At 36.1% G+C, this 17,500-nt stretch overlaps 4 protein-coding genes across 12 annotated transcripts in view; 2 read left to right on the forward strand and 2 right to left on the reverse strand.

Annotated features, from left to right (window-relative positions):
* Window positions 1-2,216, reverse strand: part of LOC125059551 — an 80,981-nt gene extending 78,765 nt beyond the window's left edge. For 4 of the 9 annotated variants that reach the window (XM_047664016.1, XM_047664015.1, XM_047664018.1 and 1 more), the window contains exon 1: window positions 2,017-2,213. The gene's annotated coding sequence lies outside the window, so the exon portion shown is untranslated. Of the gene's footprint in view, window positions 1-2,016 lie in introns of all 9 variants that reach the window. The other 5 variants (XM_047664010.1, XM_047664008.1, XM_047664013.1 and 2 more) reach the window with 4 other exon arrangements.
* Window positions 2,217-2,539: 323 nt separating this feature from the next.
* LOC125059550 (nodal modulator 1) lies at window positions 2,540-12,406 on the forward strand. Its single transcript, XM_047664007.1, has 19 exons — window positions 2,540-2,735; window positions 2,814-3,200; window positions 3,438-3,597; window positions 3,887-4,135; window positions 4,371-4,539; window positions 5,246-5,425; window positions 5,749-5,830; window positions 6,397-6,590; window positions 6,664-6,842; window positions 6,926-7,087; window positions 7,730-7,900; window positions 8,093-8,270; window positions 8,439-8,641; window positions 8,719-8,918; window positions 9,777-9,926; window positions 10,133-10,238; window positions 10,350-10,528; window positions 11,005-11,182; window positions 11,728-12,406. The coding sequence occupies exons 1-19, from the start codon at window positions 2,605-2,607 to the stop codon at window positions 11,881-11,883; spliced, it is 3,414 nt and encodes a 1,137-aa protein (XP_047519963.1). The 5' UTR covers window positions 2,540-2,604; the 3' UTR covers window positions 11,884-12,406.
* Window positions 12,407-12,497: 91 nt separating this feature from the next.
* Window positions 12,498-13,691, reverse strand: LOC125059573. Its single transcript, XM_047664055.1, has 4 exons — window positions 13,340-13,691; window positions 13,152-13,266; window positions 12,798-12,890; window positions 12,498-12,709 (listed from the first exon to the last, which is right to left on the reverse strand). Exons 1-4 carry the CDS (start codon window positions 13,410-13,412, stop codon window positions 12,631-12,633), a joined length of 360 nt encoding a protein of 119 aa, XP_047520011.1. The 5' UTR covers window positions 13,413-13,691; the 3' UTR covers window positions 12,498-12,630.
* Window positions 13,692-16,158: 2,467 nt separating this feature from the next.
* LOC125059569 (alpha-crystallin B chain-like) lies at window positions 16,159-16,869 on the forward strand. The gene has a single exon (XM_047664052.1). The coding sequence runs from the start codon at window positions 16,225-16,227 to the stop codon at window positions 16,726-16,728; it is 504 nt and encodes a 167-aa protein (XP_047520008.1). The 5' UTR covers window positions 16,159-16,224; the 3' UTR covers window positions 16,729-16,869.
* Window positions 16,870-17,500: the final 631 nt, after the last annotated feature.

Raw genomic sequence — 17,500 nt, forward strand, 5'->3', positions numbered from 1 at the left:
TTGTCTAAAATTAGTGTTGTCGGGATAACACAGATATGTATATTATATGTTTTTATAAAAACTTTGTTGCTTTTTTTCATAAAACGTTTCCCCTTACAATATTAAAAATATGTATATATCACTTTACTGAATTAAACAAATTCTCATAAATATTCATGTACATAATATGCGCGACAAGGGAAACAAAAGCATCGTGACTTATAAAAGTTTAGTGGATTTATAATTTGTTTTTCTCTGGTATAACCAAAACTTACAATGATTTACCTAGAAGAATACAGATTTTAACCGATAAAACGAAATGTAAACTTCTCCAAAATACCGAGACGACAATAATGTCTCGGTATTTTAACCAAAGTTTCAATCTCATCTATATTTCAAATTGGTAGGGAATTAAATGATTTAAATAAAACGAATCGTAGGCGGCACCAGTGCCTCGAGATTTACAAAAGAACCACTCGAGCAATAACAGGGCGGCGAATAATGGCTTATTCAAATTTAACGTGAACACCGCACTTCGGAAAACGATCAGACCGCGCACCTGCTACTTGCTCTGAAACCTTTTTAATGTAGCCCTAATGAAGATGTTTTATTAATAGTGCTAAAAATATTACCTTTGAAAAATTTGTATTAATAAACAAAACCTATTCATAAATTTAGTAGGCAAGACATTGTAGAAATTCACACATTTTTAAAGGTGATCATTAATATAAATTATAGCTATTATGTATAGATATTTTTCAATTCCAATGAATAAAAATGAAGACAGAAATTTGGCTTGAAATGGTAATTGGATGGTAAATAATTTGCTAATGCTCTATATCATCAAAAAGCAATTAATCAAGAATTATTGATAAAGAGGAATGAAAAGTGTTTGAATTACGCTGTCACTTCATTCATGAACTTTTTGTTAAGTTATAGAAAATGTCCGCATTTATACATATATTTCAGGCCTTGAAAAGTTGGTATAATAATAATATCTTTTTATATATGTAATTTATTGGCTTGAATATAGGTACATTTTATTTATTGTTTATATTCAAAACATACCAGCCTTACTAGCTCAGAAGGTTGCAAGCACTTATTTTACTGGTTCTTTAATTAGGCATGAGTGATAATGCCATAAACAAAAATTGTTTCCAAGGCAAAGGGGATACATACAATCTACAAGATGTACATATATTATATTAAGTACATCATGTAAAACCATACCACTTGATTTAAATTTTGATATTGAATATATATTGTATCTGCAAGTGGTCATTCAGAAAATTATGCAATAATACTAATACAAATGGTATATCCATCAGCATCTGTATTCTTAATATTATGGTTATACTTCAAATTGCTTATACCCAATGACAGTTATTCTCTAAAAATAAATGAAAAATAGGGAAAACATACAGTTTCATTGGTAGTGTTTTTTTGGAGTACCAGTAAACTCTAATAAAATATAACAAGTATAATAAAATAACAGTTTAAGTGAAGTAAGTTTTAAGTGAAGTATCAGTGTTTTGTGCCTACCAATCTATACCAAACTATAATTGTTTTGCTAGAAATACAATACCCGACCCTGGGTTAAATTCCATATGCCACAAACACTAAATAATCGTTTTGAAACAATTGTATTTATATATAAATAGAATATCTTTGTAAGAAATTTAAGGGTAAGGATAAATTTATATAATTAGATATTTCTAGGTCTAGTAGAAAGTCAATACTACATGCCATTTTGTTTAACTATGTCATACATGTATTATGCTTGTTAATGCAGGCAGTAGATGAGTATAAAGTAAATGATGCAAACCTACATTTCAACTGTGGGGTTCCTTATGCCCTTTCCATAATTAATTTATTAAATCAAACTGTGTAATAAAGACATTTAAGCGTTTAAACACAATCATTATTTAACTGTTTGTATGAAGGCATTTAAATACCTTGTAAGAGTAGTCAGAAAACATATATTTTCTTATATCGATCGGGAGTCTGGTTTCGCTAGGACATAAAATTATAACTTACTTTTGTCGTGTTCGGTCTCGATTATTCCGACAGTGTTTACTGCACTTTCACAAGAATATGAAGAAACACATAAGACGAAATGAACACCACAAATTATTACAATCTTGTATAATCAAAAGCGACTAAAACGCGTAGGTAGATATTTTGATTTTGAAAGTAAAAACATAAGACAAAAAGCAACAATAGACAGATCACAGAAGTTAAAACTGACACTTGATAGCAAGAAAAGCGTCAAAGGGTGACACAACGATTTGATAGCTATATCGTCTAGTTTTTTGTGTCAAAACTATTTTTTTTTTAATATGTTTGCAACTGAAATAAAGTCGGTATTGTAAATGAAAAATGTATGAATTACTGAAATAATTCTATTATTTAGAGCATCTGGTAGCACTAGAAGATTTTCATTCTATTCTCTAAAGTTTTATATCTGGTTTGTGATGTCAATTGTCAACCTTTATATTGTGCCTTTTGGTTTGATTTGGTTTTGGTATTGGCTTTGGTTCGTACTCTAGCTAATAGCTTGGCGCTGGCTATATCAATAAAAATGTTCCTTTGAATTTATTTTAATTTAATAATATAATAAGTATAATGAATTCTGTTACTGTACTATGTATTTTAATGTTAAGTGCAAATCTATGCTTTGCAAATGATATCTTAGGATGTGGTGGATTCGTTAAAAGTCACGTAGTTTTAGACGTATCTAATATTGAAATTGGACTGTAAGTTAACCTCTAAAACATATTAATCTAATTAAATTTTATAATAACTTGACTACAGGAACGGTTTTCTCATTATAGGTATACCAAAGAAGGAATTTTGGTAGAAAAAACAGAATGTGCACCCACAAATGGGTACTATTTTGTACCACTATATGAAAAAGGAGATTACGTGCTAAAAGTTCATCCTCCAGCTGGTTGGAGCTTTGAGCCATCTGAAGTAGAATTATCGGTTGATGGAGAAACAGACCAATGTTCAAAAGGCCAGGATGTAAACTTCTCTTTCAATGGTTTTGGCATTACGGGTAAAGTAATCACTGCAGGCAAAGAGTCTGGTCCCAGTGGTATATCTGTACAGTTAGTAAATGATAAAGGTGAAATAAGAAACACAGTTACCAGCTCTGGTGGAGAATTTCACTTCACCCCAGTAATACCTGGCAAATATGTGTTAAAAGCTTCCCATAGCAGGTAAATAGAACTTAATTTGGACTTGTCTTTATTGAGCCAAAGTTATTAATTTAAATCAAGATTTAAACATGATTTTATCTGACATTATTGTTATGATATATTATATGGAATAAATATTAAAATTGTAAATGAAGTTTCAGCATTTTTCTAAAAACTTTTGGTAGTAGTGATAATTTTATTACTACTTTTTAGTAAGGATACTGTTTTAAATATTTCATATTTCACAAAATATTGTAGATGGAAACTAGAGCCAGCTCAAGCTAATGTGGATGTAAAAGAAGGCAACACAGTTCTGCCAGTTGGAGTGCTAGCAGTGAAAGGCTATGATGTCACGGGTTCTATTATATCTTTTGGTAACCCTATCCCTGGTGTTCACGTACTCTTGTATTCTAAAGAGGTGAGAACTTGTCAATGTATAAAAACTGAAAAAAATAGACACTTTATTATATAGAAGTAAACTTGGGGATACCATAACCATCAATGCTAAATAATATATGTATACAACATTAGTTTTCTTTTAAACTATATATATATATATTACACCTTAAGTAAAACAGTGCAATGCAAACAACTGCATCTATGCCATTACAATTAAAGAGGATTAAAAGCAAGATAATAAATTTTGATATTAGCAATAAAATTGCATTGTATAAAAATTTGTAATAACTTTATTTTCACTGTTTCAGGAAAACCCTAAATTCAGAGTGGAAGGTTGTAAAACAGCTTTACTCCAAGGTGTTCCAGATTCACCGATATGTTATTCTATAACTGATCAATTAGGAGAATTCAGCTTTGGGCTGGTGCCAGCTGGGCAATATAAACTGTTAGCAATGAGCAAGTCTCCAGGGCAAGCTTCTATAACTTACAATATCAAACCGGAAAGTGTTTCATTTGATGTTATTCATGACAGTCAATACATCAAGAGTGCATTTGAAGTGAGTTGAAAAGTAATATTATTTCACAATTTTGTGTTATCAAATGCATGCTCGTACTTTGGCCAATCACCAATCACTATTGATTGATACCGAAAATTAAGTAAGAAATTTTTCATACGTTCTAATTCTACAAACAATTTATCTTTCTATATCAAGTGTGTGTGTGTCTTGTCATGTATCATATGAAGCCAAAAGGCCTTGTAAATAGAATAAAACATGACATATAATTTATCAGGTTACAGGATTCACAGTCGTAGGGTCTGTCATAGCCGCAAAAGGAGGTAAATCAATGCCTGGAGCTCGTGTGTCTGTAAATGGTCAAGCTGTAGGGACAACGGACTCTGCTGGCAAATTCACACTTACCTCTATGACTCCTGGTGTTTATACTGTCACTTTGCAACATGGTTAGTACTTAGTATATTAAAGTAAGAAATTAGAAATATCTGAAATCTTCATCCATCACAACACATAGAAGTATTTGTCTACAAAAGAATTTCTATTTTAATGATAAAGTTTTATTAATAGAATTATGTTCAGAGGATTTGTAATGTTTCAACACAATGATGTTATTTCTGTTTTCCACATTTGGCTACACTTTAAGTATATTTGTTGCTTATTATCTAATATGTATATAAAATTCTCGTGTCACAATGTTAGTTACCATACTCCTCCGTAACGGCTCAACCGATTCATATGATTTTTTTTATGGATATTCAGTAAGTCTGAGAATCGGACAACATCTATTTTTCATCCCCCTAAATGTTAGGGTGGTCCCACCCCTAAATTTTTGTTTTTGTTTTTTAGACAAAACTTTTTGTATTTATTTTTTTATGATACAGCATACCTAAATATATACGACCCTTAATTTTCACCCCTCTACGATCAATCCCTATTTTTTATTATAGTAAATAGTTATACATATTTATTAAAATAAAAAAAGTTTCATAGAAATAATATACATGGCAAAACGACGTTTGCCCGGTCAGCTAGTATGTAGATAATTTGAGATAGCTATAAATTAATTAATAACGTTATTTCTAATTACATTTAGTACTATCACATTCACAGGATGGATCATAATTCTCTAAATTTGCTTTAAATAACCCACAGAGCATTGTGAGTGGGAGCCCATCGAAGTGGTAGTGACGTCGAGCGGGGTGAGTGGTAGTGTTCAGGCGGTGGTGTCCCGTTGGCGAGTTTGCGGTTCCATCGCCCCCGCCCCCACTCCCCCCCGCACTGTCACTCTGCGCTCCACGGCCACCACTGTACTCGTTTCTAGCGATGCTGATGGTAAGGAAACTTAAAAATCTACATATTTTACTAGTTCTACTTAAAGATTTTAAGTAACCAAATACCAAATTAGGTGAGCCTCCAGCCCGTTTGCCCCCGTTCTATAAAAAAAAAATACTGAAACTGACACACGTGTGTCTGGTTCATACTAAAATGGTTCCAGGTGACGCCGGACATTCTTCTTGGGATTGATTTAATTTTTTATGTTAAGAAGTCCAGGTTATTTAAAGGCTAACTCTGTGTCTGGCAGTACCTTGTTTCTGTATATTATATATTATTTTTACACAATAACTAAATTAATAGTCTATTTAAACATTTTCCAGGCAAGTGGTGCACGTTTCTACCGACAGGCACGTACACGGCGCGCGTAGACGTCTCCGAACAAGAGCATAGAGATGGGTTGCAGTAAGTTGGCGATCGATCCATTTTAATATTTCTATACTTACCAATGTGGTATTTAAAAATTTGTCATTTTAAATAAATAAGTCTCACTTACGCTGTTACGAAGAGATTATTATAGTTTTGGCTACAAAGGGTCATTTCTATACGAATGTCCAAACGAGCGCGGCGTGCCGATCAGATGCATTCGCCCAACATTGATGATTTTTGCATTAATAATTGAAAAAGATATAACATACAGGGAAATGTTCGAAATTTATTAAGAAACAGAAAAAATTATTACATATTTCGATATTTTTTATCAACTGACTGAAAGTTAAGCAATTTTTTGATAAAGACTTTTAATATATTTCTTTGTGGATAAAGAGAAGTCAGGAAGTGTGAGAGAGAAAGAGCGAGCGAGACTACGAAGTGAACTTCCTACGAATGCCGCATGTTGCTGCACCTTGCACGCCTCGTTCGGTCACGCCCTTACACATATCAATTAAGAATAAAATATATTGTGTATGTTTTTTAAATTAGTATAAAACTTAACGCTAAAGTACGTCTTCGTATTCCTTTGAAAATTTCAGATTCTACCCAGAATGGCTGCAAGTGGCGGTGGAGGGGGAAGCCGTGTCGGGCGTGTCGTTCTCTCAGCTGCGGGCGCAGGTGACGGGTCGGGCGCTGTGCGGCGACGACTGCAAGGGGCTCCGGGCCGCCCTGCGAGCGCTGGCCCCCGACGGCCGCTACCTCGGGAAACCCACCCACGTGCCCATCGAGGAGGGTGAGTGACGTGTACGTGCAGCGATGGACGCTTTGTTCTCATAAATAACGTATGCGTTCGTCGGTGTCGGCAGACGGCTCCTACTCGTTCTCGGAAGTGCTCCCGGGCAGCGTGGAGGTGTCGGTGGAGGGCTCCGTGGTGTGCTGGCGGGACTCGGCGCACAACGTGGCCGTGGTGTCCGCTCAGGCGGCCGTGCCCGACTTCGTCATGAGCGGCCTGGTGCTCAGGGTGCACAGCTCGCACGACATCGAGGTGGGTTCGGAGGGCACAGTTAGTGTATCGTGCATCTCGTGTTGGTGTCATTAACTGAACGTGGGTAATGTTGATCTCTTCAGGTGGAATACAAAAGCGGAGACGTCCAGGGGGTGCTCTCGGTCCCGGCCGGGCCGAGCGAGCAATGCCTGCCTCGAGCCCGCTCTTACGAGTTGACGCCGCGCGGTTGCCACAGAGTAGAACCTGCGCAGGCGACTGTCACCTTCCAACGCAGCCAAGTACCTGTGAGTATAGAATGGACTTAATATAAACCAGCCTAATAATATCGTGTTAACTTTAATTAAACTTAATTTAGGATTTCATGAAGGTACATGATAACATTAATACAAAGAATGGCAGTTTTACACATTAAGCCTGAATGTTAAAGCACTTTCTGATATACAACATTTTTTGTTTTGTTATCCGGTGCAAGAACAAAGTGGGAGGTTTCATTTATTTGCGTAATTTTATCAACAGATGGCACCACATGCATTCGTAAAATTTATTTATTTTATTTTATTCAATAACTTATCCGATACTTTATTATTTATTCTGCTATTCGGAGCGAGGAAAATCCATCAAAAAAGACAACTAACATCTGTCCAGCCGATCTTGAGTTATTAGTGGTGTAACTAACACGACTTTGTTTTATATATTTAGAAATTTGTATTTCTAGCATATTTCATATTCAGATGATGCACGGCTTTTTCAACGTTAACACTTGTTGTATTACATTCGGAGACCATCCGACTATTCTATACAAACAATGTCGGACGAGGGCCTTAAACTATTTTATTTATATATTAAAGTATATTTCTATAATTTGATATATATTTATAAAAATTACTTTGTGCAATAAACCAGTGACTACAGTAATGTTATTGTAGTCCGTAGAGTTCACGGCCCGTTCTCACTCGGCCACGGTGCGCGTCATATCTCCGAAGGCGGCCGAGTTGACGCTTCGGCTCGAGACTGACGCAGAAGCCGCGATCGTCAAACCGGCTCACACCAAAACTGACGCCGGACACGTCTACGAACACACCCTGTATTTGGCTCAGGTAAACTTTTTAATTTAAATATTAATTATTTGCAATTTTCTTAATTATTATGTATCATATGAGAAACTTTTTTAAAAATTGGCTTTTTTAATTAGATTTTGAATTAAACAAATTTATAACTCATTAGACCTGTTGTCTAGAATCACAGTTTAAACTTGACCTGAATGACCTATCTCCATTTTGAAATTATAGGGAGAAGTGGTGACCGTGGTGCCCCAGTCGAGCGATCTGCTCTTCACCCCGAGCGAGGAACGCCTGGTGGGCTCCGGCCGATGTGAAGTGGCCCTAACGGTCCGGGCTGCGCCTGCGCTTACCGTCTCCGGTCGCATCGACCCACCCGTGGCTCAGGTCACCGTCACTCTCACTTCCGGTGAGTGAAACTTGTGCATTTGGAATGAACTTATATATACGTAAAAGAGTAAAAAGGCTATCGGCCCTTTGCCCCAATGAGTATTTTGTAAGGCCACGAGGCCTACAACGAATTGTTCGAGATAGATAATTATTTGACTTGATAAGATTCATATTCAATAAATTACAGACGACATAAAGTTGACCCAAGTAACGAAAGAGGACGGCGTGTACAGTTTCGGTCCGTTGGCGGCGGACAAGCGATACAGCGTTAGCGCCGAAAAGGACTCCTATTCGTTCGGCGAGGCCGACGCGAAGGGAATCATCGCCGCACACAAATTGGCCGAAATACAAGTGCTATTGATCGATGACGCCGACGAGACCCCACTCGAGGTATTGTGGAAGTAGTTTATTATATTTTCTTAATATATCCTATTGAAAGCTAATATGAAACGTTTGCGACTCGGCAGGGGGCGTTAGTGTCCGTGTCCGGAGGGTCGTACCGTCGCAACGTGGCCAGTGGTCCTTCGGGCCGGATCGCGTTCGGCTCTCTGCCCGCGGCACAGTACTACGTCAAGGCCAACATGAAGGAGTACCGCTTCACTCCTCCTCATCACATCCTCACCGTTATCGATCAGCCGCAGATGCAGACTTCGCAGTTGGTCTTCAGGTGAGAGCCTCTTTAGTCTGAATGACAAGTTCGTGCGTACAAAGTACACGAAGTGAAACTTCTTTGGCGAACCTCTTTTTAACTCTTGTTCATATTTATACAAATCTAAAACTTTAGATAACAAAAACATTGGTGGCATTTTAATTCACAATACGAATTTGAGATTTCAATAAATTATTTTGCATAAAATATAAAATACTAAAATTTGAATTTCTATGAGGTAATTCGCCCTTCTCACTCTATCTCAATCGCTCTCTCCCTTTTCTTCGACAAAAACGCTGCACATCTTCGTGACGTTCCGTAAAAAATTTACCCTCATGCGCCTAAAGAAGTTTCACTTCAAAAGAACAAATTGAAGTTCTACATGACAAGTATCTAATCGAATTTGACATAGGAATTTAATTCAATAACCTGATATAGATCATAAATCAGAGTTCTTTTTCGTTAAATTATAATTCAATTAATTAATTATTAATTCAAATGTATAATAATAATTAATTGAATGCAGTCGGTTCCTACAAGTATTTTCGAAAAATCTCAGTGATTTAAAAGAGTAATGTAGGGTATATTGTCAGCTCTTCTGATTCGCCTTTTGCCCTTCATTTGAGAACTGGCGGTAAATGGAATTTAAAAGAGTGGCGTTTTAATGAGTGAAAAAGAGTATCGGAGAGTTTATTGCCAGTTCTTCATGATTTTTAACTTTTTGACTTTTAGAAACATTTATTTTTTCATTCCTTTTTCATGGTATTGCTTGATGTCTATTAGTTGATTGACTAAACTTTGCAATTTAACAACTTTTTAGGTCTGTTTTTTACTCCTCGGCTACTTTAAACACATGAGTATATTTTGTACCTTCAGAGGTTCCCGTGTGGCATGGTCGGTGTCGGGTCGCGTGGTGTCGTTGGGCGGGGCGGGCGCCGGGGGCGTGGCCATCAGGGCGAAGGCCACCGAGGCGTCGTCGCGGTGCCTCTCGCAGGACGCCACGGCCTCCGACTCCGGAGACTTCAGGTGACTCACTCACAATATTTAACTTTATGAAATAAAAAGTAAATATCTTTCACTATCAATTTCTAAATATAAAAAACAGACTTCTGATTATTTTACTAAAGTGTTTTTACGAATTTCCCATATTTTAATTAGTGTTTAGAACTTGGATAATTGTAATTGTTTAGGGGCTCAATTAAAACATTTCTCGAATATAACTAAATTTCTAGGATCCGGGGGCTGGTCCCGTCGTGCGTGTACGTCCTAGAGCTGAAGGAGTCCGCGTCGCCTGACCTCGCGGGGACCAAACTAGTGCGCGCTCATCCGCCCATAGAGGTCGCTATTTATATATTGTTATTACTGTTTCAACACCTTATTTCCTTAACGATGAGCACATAGAGTTATCCGAGATTGGTAAACGAGAGATAATATTTAGTTTCAATTCAGGTCCACGGCAAAGACATAGAGAACGTGCGACTGATCGTGATGCAACCGACGCAGCTGACGGACGCGAGCGTGCTCGTGCACGCCGACTTCGAGCACTATCGCACTCTTAAGCTCACGCTGGCCTTGGACAACACCAAGCAACCCATTTACTCCACTAAGGTCGATCCCTCGGGATATAGGTAAGTACATAAGCGTCGATTAAATTACCCGTGGAGATATATTTCGTCATAGTCGTAGAATAGTGACGGATCTGACAAATATTAAACTTTACAGGGCAGCCATTTCAAAATAATATAATCATGTTAGTTTTAGTTATAAATATTTTAATTTATATTTTGTTATTATGAAAATTGGCATACAAGCAAACAAAAGAGTTTCTTTTGAAATAAAAATACACGTTAAATTACACAGTTTTCTAGAAACATCACATGTTTCTATCAAATCCGTCACTTTACCGACCGATTAATTTGAAATTATATATTTATATATAATTACACATGTTTTTTTTTAAATGTAGCTGTAATATTCAGTAAATGTATCCAAATATGATAAAAAGTGGATTTTGGATTTTTTTCAAATCCGACATTGTTCTACGATCTTGACGATTCGTTAGTAAATTTGATCAAATAATATTAATAACATTATTGAATGTCAGTGCGTCCTCCAACCCGGGCGTGATGTTCGTGCTGCCCCGTCTCCAAGCCGACAACAAGTCGTACGTGGTGAACGTGGAGTCTTCGCTCTCCAAAGGCACGCACTCGTACGAGGAGCCGGCCGTTTACTTCTTCTCGGACGGGAAATACAAACATTTCGACATACATTTCGTGGCCAAGGTCAGTTTTCTATTTTGGGAGTGTTTACTTTAATCGTTTACTATGTTTTTGTGTTAGTTTTGATTTTAAATACTATAGAAAACAGTATGTAATAAAGAAAAGGGTGCGTGTACTTACGTACGCGCGTAAGAAGTTATATTTCTTTGGCATTATTAAAAATAGTTTTTGATTGCATGCAAATAATTAATTACAATTAAATAATCAAAGACTGGAAAAGTAGTCATTATAGTCAATAAAGTTCAGTTTACATTTGAAAAATTAAATAAATAAATATTTATTATTATTGTCTTACATTAAGTGTAACATAAATTCTATTATTATTCGAATGTTGTTTTTAAATTATGTCCATTGCCGTAGCATCTTCCGTGGGCAACTTCATTCTGTTAATTTTGTGTCACGGTGCGCGCGCATCGTAAAATTTCACTCTCATCAATTTTTCATAACGCGCCTAAAGAAGTATAACTTCAAAAATCTTATTTCCCGAATTATATACATTTGAAGCATCGAGTGATTATTGTATTAAATTCGCGTTTAAACCCTTTAAGGTGAAATCGTCGGAACAAGAGCTTCGGGCCAGCTCCTTCCTACTGGTTCCGCTGCTCATTGCTCTGGTGGCCGCGTACCTCCATCGCGACAAGATCTTGGCCAAGATCAAAGCCGACTACGCCACGAAGAAGCTGCCCAGGAAGAAGGCCCAGTGATACGTTCAGTCCTCAAAAGAGAATATGGAAATCGTGAACATAGTCGTGCTCTTTCTTCAGAAGCAGGTCGATGAAATATTTTTTATTTATCTTATTATTATTCTCAATAATTTATATTACAATCAGGTTATTGGACACTTTCCGATTTCCATAAGGATCTCTAGAGTAATGCTAATATTATATAAATAAACGAATTTTATAATGATATCATTATTTTCTATTGTAATAAAATATACCTTATTTTTTTTCAACTAATTTCTATTCTTTCGTCTTAGTAAATAATTTATTACAATTTTCGACATCAGAACTCAATGTTTTTTTAATTCTCAAAGTTTAATTACAGTTGTTGTGCATTCCTATACATTTAATTATTTTATATAAGTATTAAAGGTTATTGTGTTAGTCAATAGTTATTATTGACTTCATAATGTGAAATGATTGAAATTTCGTGAATTATTTTAATTTATAAAGGATATTGGTGCATTTAAGTTGTGTGTTAGTGAAATAAAATGGATTGTTGGTACTTTGTGTGTTATTTAAAATATTTAGATTTACTTATGAGGGAAGGGATTTTAATTTGCAGTTGAAATACTTTTACGTGTTTCTATTTTTTAGTAGTTTATTCCCCACTGTATTTCTTGCTTAATCGCCAGGTGATTTCCTCCAGATGACTACTCTCATGGACTTACAAAAGTAAAGATAATATAACTTTTGTTGTACTTAATGAGTAAAAACAAGGAAATATTATTATCTATAGCAGCTGTAGAGTTGGTAGCAGTCCGATATTGTATGAGCCCGATGGTCCCAAAGCCTTGCGTTCTCTTTGCTGAAACGATATAAATTATTGAATATAATACTAAGCGCATTTCCAATAGACTTGTGCTATGAAATAATACATATAAATGATAACTTACTTGACAAAATACAATTGAAACGCCGCTATAAAATTGCGCTGGGATCTGGCGTGCAACTTGCATAAATCGAGCTTTTCACATTCTTCTTCCTCACTAAAATAACGAATAAAATGTTATACGAAGATGAATTTTTAATCTCTGGAAGTATTAAACCAAGTGACATATTGTGATTAGTGATTATGTTTTCCTACTTCCGTGCAAACAAGGTCGCACGGCCAAAAAATTATATTAAAAATTAAAGTTAAATTATAAATAAATAATACGGGTATAACGGGGATCCATCCAATGTATTGACCTGTGTGAGTGAAAGGGCCAAACAAATCATATTTTAAGGTTTTTTAGGTTTAATTGTACCTTCTCTTTGTTCGTACTCGACTGAGACTATCCCTTGAAAATTCCCCCAACGGCAATGAAGGGTTTACGAATCTCTTCATGATTATATGATCATTCGAAGCTACTTCTTCAGATACTAAAACAAAATTTCAATATGAATTAATATCTTATTTTCAAGAAATATTAAATATGTCGGGAAAATTACTTACTGAAATTAGTGCTTATGGGAACACTGGACACTGTATAACAAAGAGTCAACAACACAAATATTTTTGCCTCCATTTTAGTATAAGTTTTCAGAATAACTTGCTATAGCTTATCGACAAAAGAAAAATGTCTTTAAATGCCAGCGAAAATCCCTTCCACAGTGACTTTGCGTGCGTCATTCACACTTGATAATGATTTATATAAATGTATCAGAGCGATTAGCATCCGCTAAATAACTGTAATTATTTGTATACATTGACGGTTTCGTACTAGTTTAAGTAAGCTTGCGATGCGTGAGGTGGTTATTTTTAACGTCTGTATAAACAACGTTAAGAGCGCGCCTAAAGATCACCCGCGCGACTTCTTCCGCCCGCTTTAGTGACAACCGTAATCATCTATATGCAATGTGCGTAGTATATGCAATACAATTAGATAAATATATATGCGGTTTACTTAATAAGTGCCAGATTAACCAAGTGGAAAGAGTAGCAGTTGTTACGAGCCCCACCCCAAAGGGGGCCTCGCGTAAACCTGCACACCTGAGCTTCAGTATATATACAGTAGAACCTCGATAAGATAAAGTCCAAGGGAAGCACAAAATATTTTATGTTATAGAGGTTTTAAGTTATCAAGGTTCTATGTCAGGTAAAGGTTAATATAGAGGTATGTACATGTTTCTATGTACCCTTCCTCCCATTTTTACTTGAATGCATCAGAAGGATGGAAAATTAAATATGTAATCATATTTATTCACATTACTTACATTACATAAAAATAAAACAACAACTAAAGGTTTAGTCTACTTAAAAAAATCTGTGATTTTCTTTTGTTTTAAAAAATTCACTGTTTCTAAATCGATTTGATTTTCAATGACAAATAGAGAGGAAAATACATTAACACATTAACTTATGATGCAAGTAAGTCGTTGTCACAAAGCTAACCGCCGCAAAGCTTTGAAGAATTTAGATAAAGCAAACAATAGGTAATGTATTGTTTACGTTAACAATACATTAGTAAACATGTGCAAGCAATAAATACCGAAAGCATTTGTTTTGACACTCTTATAAAATGACTCATTCACAAACAATTTCATGTTATAGAGGTTGTGGAAACATTTCTTTTAGTTACTGAGGGCCTATACAGGGATTATTTATTTACGTTATAGGCTGCCTACGCACTGGCGACCATGGTCGCCGCGACCTGGCCGCGGCGGCCAGTGAATTCTGGACTTTATATGGCCATCGCTATAGCCCCTACGCACTTTGCGGCCAGCGACCAGCGGCCACCGTTGGCCGCGGCGTCTAATTTGATGCCACGCGATTTTCACATTTGATGTCCGCATGTCGCGCTTGCCTACGCACCAGCGACCATGGTCGCGGCGGCCTGGCCGCGTCTATGGTCGCCAGTGCGTAGGCTGCCATAGAGGTTGCGTATTTTAAGTTATAGAGGTTTTGGGCTCTGATGGGAAGGGAACATAGTATTTTTTGAAGTAACAGAGGTTTTTATGTTACCGAGGTTTACGTTATCGAGGTTCTACTGTATTTGTAATTGTCCAAGCTGTACATCACCTATACTACTAAATATTATAAAATAAAAAAAATAAAATATGTTCATTATGGAACATAAGATCAGGTATCACTTATTCCACGTCATTAAATTTGAATTTGTAGGCATCCCTACTCATCGGCAAATAAGACAGAGGGTGTAGGCCGAGAGAAAAAGCCGGCGTAAAAAACTCTCGGTAGGTACTCTTTTAAAACAGCAAATCATCAAACAACACTTATTTAAAACAAATATCGCAAATTAATTAGAAGTAGCCTGTCTAGCACTAGTCCCAGGCCCTTTTATCAACTAGATAATCGTTGACTTTATAGTAAGCCTTTTTACACAGCTTTTCTTTAATACATTTCTTAAATTTATTGAAAGGTAGAGATAAAAGAGCCTCTGGGATTTTATTAAAGAAGAGTATCCAAAAAAGAATTACTAACTTTAGATAGTCTAGTACGGGGAAATTGCAGCCTGCGTTTGTTCCGTGTATTAACATTGTGCGTATGTTCTATTCTAGTAAACTTATCACTATTTTTGTATACATACATAATATTTTCATAAATATATTGCGAGGGAAAGGTAAGTACATATATTAATTTCCTTGAATTTATCTCTAAACTAATGTTTTTTATTTTGTCTGTAAGAGTACTCTCTCTAACTTTCGATACACTGTTAGTGAGTTATGCTCACAAACAGTAAAAAAACAAACAAAAAGTGTACGAAGGTTTGTCATTAATTTCTCACGGTATGATCAATTGTTGACGAGGTTTTTTTATAGTACTTATATGACTGAAAATTGACGATCAACAATAGCTATACTAGAGTTTATTACAATTGTTTTAAAGACTAACCGCGGTGTAAGTTTTTCTTCTAAATATTTTACTCAGACGTAATAAGTTATGTAGCTGTTATGTAACATAACCACCCCTTTTTTCACGGAAGTCATTCTGAAGGGGAATTTTTGATTAAAAATAAATATATTAAATTTTGTTATATTTATATCATATAATTATTCTGAATTATAATATTATAAAATCTTCAATTCCAAGGCATCAGTAGTATATGCTATTCAACAATAGATGGCACTACAATGCCTATCGGTTGGCAACGATAGATGTCACGGAAAGTACTAGCTCATAAACTATTCTACTTGTCAACAGATGGCGTCACTATACAGTTAATTCGTGATTACACTAGAAACTTCGCGAAACATCGTGAAAATTCTCGACGATAGATTGCGCCAGCCGCGGCACCTATATAAACGACAGAGCGCGTCACTTGCATCAGTTGAAAATAAACAATTTTGCTGTGTGGAACTAAGTGAACAAAACTAAGCGAAATGTCTCTTGTGCCGTATTGGTTGCGCCATTTGAGAAATCTCACATACCGGGATCCCTTCATGAGGGTTTTGGAGGATCCGTTCCATGTGTTAACCAAAGACCCGTTTTTCCGTGACCCCGTAAAATATATCAAACAAGTGACGACTCCTTTGGAGGGCGAACATCATGGAATCGAAGGTGTCTACGCAGATTCAGAGGTAAAAATCGACGGAAAGAAGGTTGAAGTGCATTTGGACGTTCAGAATTTTACGCCAGAACAAATCCAGGTCAAGACGGTTGGTAACGAGATCATGGTAGAAGGGAAGAAAGAGATTAAACGAGAGGACGGCTGGACCAAGAGCCACTTCGAGAGACGGTTTCTTCTTCCAGAAGGATTCCCTCCAGAGCGCGTAGAGTGCCATCTCGACAAAGGCAAGCTGAAGCTGGTAGCGTTCCGATCAGAACCATTGCAAGAAAGGACAATTCCGATCCAAGATAAAACCAGCGACACTGGAAAATCGTAAAATTTCACATAATATATCGGACCGTACATTTTTATTTGCAATCATCGTGGAATACTACTTTAGATTAGTGATAGGTTCATTCGACTGATTAGGTTAATATAATTTTGTGATTTTTTTATTAATAAAAAATTAATTTCAAAATTGTTGTTATTTTTTTCTACTGAACTAATGCATAATACGTGATGCTCACGTTCTCCATCTCTTTCATCCATCCTGTTCAAACCATAGTTCAAAGTTCAAACCTTAAACTCCTTTCTATCTCAAAAATGATTTTAAATTTTTGGAGTGTACAACTATAGCTTACGCTCTTCCGAAAACTATATTGTCCTTGAAATCACATCTCATAACTCCTCCTTTCTTGGCGAATCCTTTAAGGTCTCTGCAGTTAGGCTACTAGAATTCACTTACCTTCCCTATTCGCTTAGCTCCTTCTCTATCTTCCTTTAAATTTCTACTGAACAAACATTACCTGTCCACATCGTATAACTACTAACTGACGTGAGACTGATCTAAAATTATCGTGATCAATGTGCACTTTTTATTTTTCATGTATACTTTTTTTCTATCCTGTACAGTAATTATTCGCTTGAATAAAACAAATTGGTAAGCTCGAAGATAACGGGTTGCAAGTATTTTTCAGTATACTGAAAAAATAATGTTCCTTTTACCCTGCGTGAACCATGTGCTGTGCTGACTAATTAAATTTCGGTACGCGCAATAAGCAATTGCTCCTACAGAGAAAACGAAAAAATCGTGACGGAACCAGCATGCC

Source organism: Pieris napi, chromosome 20 (genome assembly GCF_905475465.1).
Source record: "Pieris napi chromosome 20, ilPieNapi1.2, whole genome shotgun sequence".
NCBI classification, from domain to species: domain Eukaryota; kingdom Metazoa; phylum Arthropoda; class Insecta; order Lepidoptera; family Pieridae; genus Pieris; species Pieris napi.